The sequence below is a fragment of the Osmerus mordax genome, chromosome 1 (genome assembly GCF_038355195.1).
Source record: "Osmerus mordax isolate fOsmMor3 chromosome 1, fOsmMor3.pri, whole genome shotgun sequence".
Classification (NCBI taxonomy): domain Eukaryota; kingdom Metazoa; phylum Chordata; class Actinopteri; order Osmeriformes; family Osmeridae; genus Osmerus; species Osmerus mordax.
Window position 1 is genome coordinate 8,845,078 of NC_090050.1, and position 7,214 is coordinate 8,852,291.

Below are 7,214 nucleotides of genomic sequence, written 5' to 3' on the forward strand. Positions count from 1 at the left end.
AAGATTTTTTTTTCTTATGAGATCTGTCAGCCTGGCTTTAATCACCCTCACTCTGGAATGTTATTTCACTGAATCGTCTACTTCAGAAATGTGATTATTTTAGTGTTAGAACTTAACAGCAACATCATGGTCTTTTGATTACTTCTTAGAGAAAAAATGTCACTGTAGTTATCATTGAAGTAACACCATTCAAAGCTTTGACAAAGATTTAGATGGGATGGATAGGAGAGAGATAACTTTGAATTTCCCAATCAGGCAGGTAAGAAAAAAACAATTGGCCTAAATTAGATTTCTTTTTTTCTTCTTTTTTTTAGTCACTTGTAAATAATTATCCCAAATTTCTATGATCAATTTCTCGAAATGCTTCCTGACACAATCCTTCTGATAATTTCCTTGAAATGAAAAACCTACAAAGATACCGCAACATCTAAAATAGGCTTATTGAATGTTTAGTTTCCTGTTCCTTTCACCTCCTACCTCTGTGATCATATGAGGTTCCTCTTCTCTGATGAATCATTTTGTTCTATTTAAAGTCATGTATAGAAGGTAGTAATTCTGTCACAGCCATGGCACATGGAGTCAAAATTCCAAAGAATGAGGACAGTCACGATCACAATCAGAGCTTTTATTTCACCTTTCATTACGTGCTGATGATGTTAATCTGGAAAGTTTTATGAGTCAGCCTCTACCCATAACCACAGTATAAGAGGGCAGTTAGACAAGTGGACGTGTATCACTCACACGTTGGAGGCCCTGGTGATAGACAAGCAAGAAGAGAAGAAAACAGAGTGCCTGGCTTCGAAGGTATGGAAGAGAGCAAATAGTTGTCTTTGCTTCATTCACTCTCTCTGTTTTCTCTCACTTTTTTACTCTTTTTTACACGCTTCTCTCTTTTCTTCTCTCTCGATGTCCTTCTCTCTACTATGCCCAACAGTAAATCCTAACTTTAAAAAGAGCCTATAATATAGAACTCATCATCTTTATTTATTCCCAGGTAAGCGTGTGTATATGTGTGTGCATGTGTTTGTAAAATACAGATGTACATGAATCCCTTGTGATGCACGTCTCCTGGTCATGACTGGAGACCCTTTTGCGGCATTCTTCCTTTTTTTTTCTTCTTTTCTTTCTACATAAACAACTATATCTGACTACTCCTGTAGCAAGAACAGGAGTCAGGACAGAGTTTTAAGGAGAGTCCCTCTCCTTAAAAATCCCTCACACACTCCCCCCCCCCCCCCTCTCTCTCTCTCTCTCTCTCTCTCTCTGCAGGTTATAAAAGCTGTCCCCATCCAGTGGAGTTGACAGAGTCAACAGAGAGAGAGATTAGGACTTCCATCACAATCACCATCACTAGAACCAGCAGAGATGTCCACCTTAATGACAGAGCTGAAGGAGACCTACAGGATGCAGGGCTACCTCTCTGGCATCCCAATCCTAGATGAGAAAGAGCTGAGGCAGGCCAGACTGGCCTTCGCAGAACTAGAGAGAGAGTTGGGTGAGTGCTAGGAGGCAAGAGAAGGAGTAAATGGATTATGAATGTGGATTGAAGGGAAAACAAGGATACAGGAGGATGAGAGGGGGAGGATTGGGGCGGAAGGTAGGAGAGGGGAGGAACACGAGATGGGGAGATTTGAAAAACCTTTTTCACCACATTGCCATGTGTGTTTGTTTTTGATGTGTGTGTGTTCAGGAGAGGACTACACCCAGTACAGTCTCCACAATGTCCACCAGCAGTATGATTGGGTGATGAGTCTGGCTAAACACCCACGTCTTCTTCAAATTGTAATGGCTTGCCTGGGCCCTGATGTCCTGCTCCTTGACTCTCGCTTCATCTGCAAGTACCCTGTAGGTAACCAGGCAGAAAGTGATGTGGGAGAGGAGCAGGAAGTGAGAGTCGAGGCAAAGGAAGAGAAGACTGGGCTGCCCTATGTTGCCTGGCATCAGGATATGAGGTTTGTTAATGCTACCATAATGACTGTGTTTACAAATGTCTACACATTTGTTATTAATATGCTTGAATTGTGAAAAATATTTTTAACATATTAACAATATTTGATTTGTTTTTTTAAGGTATTGGGGCATAGCTGGTGGTCCAGTCCTCTCTGTTTGGCTGGCCTTGGATGACTCACTACAAGACAACGGTGCCTTGCAGGTTATCCCAGGTATTAAAATCAGAGATTCTATATTAAGATTTACTCTACACTGTGGGTTCAAAGGAAGTAAATGTTTGTTGATGGTATTACTGCCATCAACAAACATCTCACACTACAGTACAGTATGCTGTTTCCAAATGCAGTCTTGGATAACTAAATACATCAACTGACTTCTCGAAAATATTTAGTTTAAACTGTTGTGAAAGGACTGTACATCAGGAAGACTAACAGAGAGAAAATGTGTCTGAGTTTCCATTCTGTGTCTGAGTATGCTCTGTATGTGTGTGTGTGTCTGCGTGTGTGTTTTGCAGGAACCCATTTCTCCGGCCTCCTGCCCCACCGCCTTGCCAGCCGTGCTGGGAACATGCTGTCTGTCAACCAAGAGATTCCTGAGGAGCTGGTGCAGGCAGAAAAGGCTGTACTATGCCCCCTGAATGCAGGGCAGATGTCGGTGAGTTACACTCTACACCAGTTTACCAAGTTTTACATGATGATGATTAATGCAATGACTTCTGTGACGGCAGCTATTTGAATACCCAAAACTTCTGGAATTCATTTACATTTTACATGTATTTATTTAGCAGATGCTTTTATCCAAAGCGACTTTCAAGAAAGAGCTTTAGAAAAGGTGCAGAGGTCAATGATCATAAACAACGAGATAGCCCCAAAAACATTGCGGATAGCCAAAACATGAAGCATACATTGTGAAAAGCAAATCAGTGCCAATGGGTAGAACCAGCAAAGCATGTAGTTAAACAAATTACAATTAAACAACATGATCCTCGAAAGTGCTAGAGTGTACCTGGAGGAAAGCAAGCAGCAATAAAATAATTCACAGCGAGTACAAGTAGTTAAATCAGTTACAACTAACAGACAAGTGCAACCAGTCCCTCAATAAGTGTCATCGTGTTCCTGGAGGAAATAAACTAACATCTGATCCAAGAAATCTTTCTTAAGTACCATTGTACTCCCGGAACAAGTGCATCTTTAGACTTTTCTTGAAGGTGGGGAGACACTGCTATGACTATTGATGCAGTTCTAGTGATAAGGATTTTGAGTACATTTCAACAATGCTGAATGCGGATACATCTTAGATTGGTAGCTGAGTATAATTTATTATGATCTTGAACTGATCTTTTGCCTTTCTTAATATTGTTATAATGTTTGTCTGGACAGGTCCATGATGGCCTGCTGGTTCATGCCAGTGATCCTAATACCTCGCAAAGGAGGCGTTGTGGTTTTGTCATTCGTTATGTCCCCTCCTGTGCCTTCCCCATTCAGGCAAGACCCAGTGACGATTTGTACAAGCACTTTTTTGTTTACTATCTATATCTTTGTCTCTTTTACTCCCTGTTCTGTGTTCGATGTGTTTATGTATCATGCTTTGACTATTGAACTGAATACCAATGCAGTTTTAATAATTCAGCAAACAGAAACCACTTGTATGATGTTACTTTCATCTTGTTATTTTCTCACTCTCTCAGGACACTGACCGCCCCAGGAAATTCCATGCAACAGTGTTGGCTACAGGAACAGACCAGTTCAACCACTTCTCCAGCAGCACTGTGCTTCCACTGGCATGAGGCAAAATGGGGAAACAACTCCTCTTCCCTGGGGACAATTATTTTCCTAATTCGAGCCATGGCAACCATAATACTATCTTGAATACTGTAGTATGTTGTTGCTTTCTGCAAAAGTATCCCACTTTATTGTATTTTTATCATATTATTTTCCATTACTTGAGCCATTCAATGCCATTCAACATGTCAAAGAAATTAAAGCAAGCTGTTACTTGAATCTAGGTGGAATAAGATGTGTATGTATCAAATGTGAATGGTTAAACAAAGTGCCATTTTAAAGACGTGCTCTGCATGGGTGTCAACTGACACAGTGGATGTTCTGTAATATGTGTCTGTTAATCAGATATATATTAAATAAAAAGACTGTAGAAAATGTATTTTTTGTTCAATCTTTACCATTTATTCATTATTTGCAACCAATGTATCTTATTACCCCTAAACTCTCGCTGAAAAACAAACATCAGTGGCCTGACATTTCATACTCAAATCATGGCTCTATCCATTATCATTATTCGATTAAAAATGTAAGTGCTTGTTTTCCCTAAATCATCTCCATAAATCTTGATAAATAATACAAAATTACATTTTATACTATCAATGAATGTGAAACATTCATTTAAAAATGTATATTGTTAGAAATTTGTGAGGTGGGGGAGAGGGGGTTGGGCTGGTAGATCTAAATGCATTCTTGAGATTGTTCCATGGGGACAGTGCAGTAGGCTTTACGAAGTCTCAAATGATCCAGGACATCAAGGGTCAATAAGACCTTGGGTCATAGTGTTTTTATGGGCTGTGTGTGTTAAACATGAATACGGAGATTAGGTAAAGGGGGATAATTCCAAAAATATATTTTAAAATATTGTCACAATGGATGCAAAGCACAGTGCTTTGGTACATCAATTATCAATGCTAACCCAAACCTGCCCACCACAGGCACACAAATAAATAAAGTATATACACCTGTCTATGCCCTAAGAGGCCATACATTCATACCTTTTATTCACTCAGTTTTCCTGTGATCAACAATGAATTAAATGAACCTTCTCCAGATCTCAGCTTATCATTTTGAAATAGCACGTTGGTTCCTGAGATGACAGAATAATACAGTGTGATGACTATATTACTAATCTTGAATTACTCAAGATTACAAGAAAACAAATTAACTTATCACAGGAAAACAGTATTCATGTATACATTTATTTATCAATTTTATTCATAACAATTATTAATAAAATAACATTTATGAATTTCTGTCCGCTTAGGGTGTGAGTATTTTTCAAGTTAGCAGACCTTCAAAAAATATAATTTCAGGGAGGTTACAGAAGGGACATATTTTGCATTAACGATATGAAGGCATTAACGATATGAAGGCAGAATGGAATAAGGTCATTTTAAATGTTAAAACGTCCTGGGTTGCCTGGAAATAATGTAATGGCACTACTTTAAAGATAGGATGTGTAATCGTTTACAGATTTTTTTGTTTGTTGCTATACTGGTTGAAGGTGGTCAAAATTAAGTGGAAAAAAACGTCTGTTGAAGAGACAGGACTAAAAATTGATCAACCAATCCTTGCATTCGAACCGAATGTAATGATAAGATGTCCTTCATGTCTGTCAATCTGTATTTGCACACCGCCACACAACTTGTTCACGCAGACAATCACATGAACATTAGCGCGGGTTCCTTGTTGCTGTGCAGAGGGGACGTGACAATGGAGGGCAAACCACAGCAACCTTGTGTTAGCCCCTCCACAACCCCCTCCACACCTCCCCGTTGGTGTGGGGGGTAGAGGTGTCAACATCTGCCTGGTCGCCGGTCTGCCGATGTTAGACCTAGTCGCCAAGTGGACATTGGTCTCCTCCTTTGACGGACAAAAGGGAGTTCCTGATCCCTTCCTGTCTACCTGGCTGTCCTGTGATGCTGCGCCAATCACATGCCCCCAGCCCAGTGGCTACTACTGAGTCAGATGGCTGCTCGGTTAGGGAATTGGGCTAATAATCAGAAGGTTGCTGGTTCTACTTGCCTTTGGGGGAATGTCCCTGTACTTACTGTAAGTCGCTATGGATTAGAGCGTCTGCTAAATGACTAAATGTACCACTGCTTAAACTGACATTTGCCAACTCTGACCCAACTTAAACATTGGATTTCTGTGTTTCAACGCCCATTGACATTTTTCATGATGTATGACTATGTTTAACCTATGTTCTGCACCTCTTTTTCACCAACCGTCTCTGGAGGAGGGGATCCCTCACTGAATTGTTCCTCCCAAGGTTTCTTCTTATTTATTCTCAAATTAGCTTTTCTGGGAGTTTTTCCTTGTCTTCCTTCAGGGTTTAGTTTGGTTGAGGGGCAGTTCTATGGGCATATGTGAAGCCCTCTGTGACATTTCTTATAAAAAGGGCTATACCAATAAGTTTGATTTGATCTGAACCACAAGTAAAAGGAAAGACTAAAAGTAAGAGCGTCTTAGAAACATTAACAAATAAAAAAAGTCTGGATCAACAGCGGTCTGAATCAACATATGCATTGCGGGAATCGAAGGATAAAAAATGGACGCCATGATTGCTGTTTTCCTTTTGGACAGGTAATTAAGTTACAGTTTATTTGTTTTTTATATATTTTGTTAATGTAATTAAGTATTTAGACTCTGCTCTGTGTGTGTGTTCATGTTTTATAGAGGAAGCGTGGCTTTGGAGACACCTCAGAATCGAGGGCAGGCTCTATGCTTTCAAAGCTAGCTTGCTAACTGCTAGCCTCTCTGGATTACACATTCTATCTTTAATTGCAACCATTTCAGCTAAAGTTACTCAAATTGGCCTTGTAATTGGGACTGTAATTGGGCTTGCAATACTAAAGCACAACCAATCTCCAAAGAGCAGCGATACTTTGCCATTACGCAATGATCAGGATCGGGTAGGTTGCCTATGGTGTTCGGGTCCGCTCTACAGAGAAATGTTGATGTTTTAGAGCCTCCATTATGAGAGGTCTAACGGATTGCATTTTCATGATTGAATTTTGTCCCTGAAAGAGCGTAGTGACTTGAAAATGGAAATGCCATTGACAGGGGGCGCTGTTTAGCTTATTGCATTTGAAGTTTGTCCGCTGCACAAGTTGTTTGTTTTCATTTCCATTTCCAAATAGTTAGAAAGGGCTTTTTTATTGAGACTCATTAATGCTCGCACAAATGGAAAATTATTTTATTTTCACATTTGTATTAATATTTGAATATAGTCCACTGTAAAGAGGGGTACATAAAAATAAAAAATAAGTCAAACTGTTATTCCATTTTAATTTTAATATTGTCAATGTGACAATGCAAATGCAGTTTTGATTTTCATTTGAATATTGTCCCAAATAACACCTACATATATTGAAAATTATAAGGCATTTCTGAAATTGCATTATCGTTTCAATATGGTCCCCTATAGGCTTCCATAGCTTCTGATAAGATTGTGCTATTATCATACAATAAGTAAACGTC

At 39.4% G+C, this 7,214-nt stretch overlaps 1 protein-coding gene across 1 annotated transcript; it reads left to right on the forward strand.

The window, feature by feature from the left end:
• The first annotated feature begins 708 nt into the window (after positions 1 to 708).
• On the forward strand, positions 709 to 4,104 carry zgc:174917 (uncharacterized protein LOC565650 homolog). The gene is made up of 7 exons (XM_067243781.1): positions 709 to 804; positions 1,270 to 1,495; positions 1,691 to 1,952; positions 2,071 to 2,162; positions 2,465 to 2,604; positions 3,330 to 3,434; positions 3,638 to 4,104. The coding sequence occupies exons 2-7, from the start codon at positions 1,366 to 1,368 to the stop codon at positions 3,734 to 3,736; spliced, it is 828 nt and encodes a 275-aa protein (XP_067099882.1). The 5' UTR covers positions 709 to 804; positions 1,270 to 1,365; the 3' UTR covers positions 3,737 to 4,104.
• Positions 4,105 to 7,214: the final 3,110 nt, after the last annotated feature.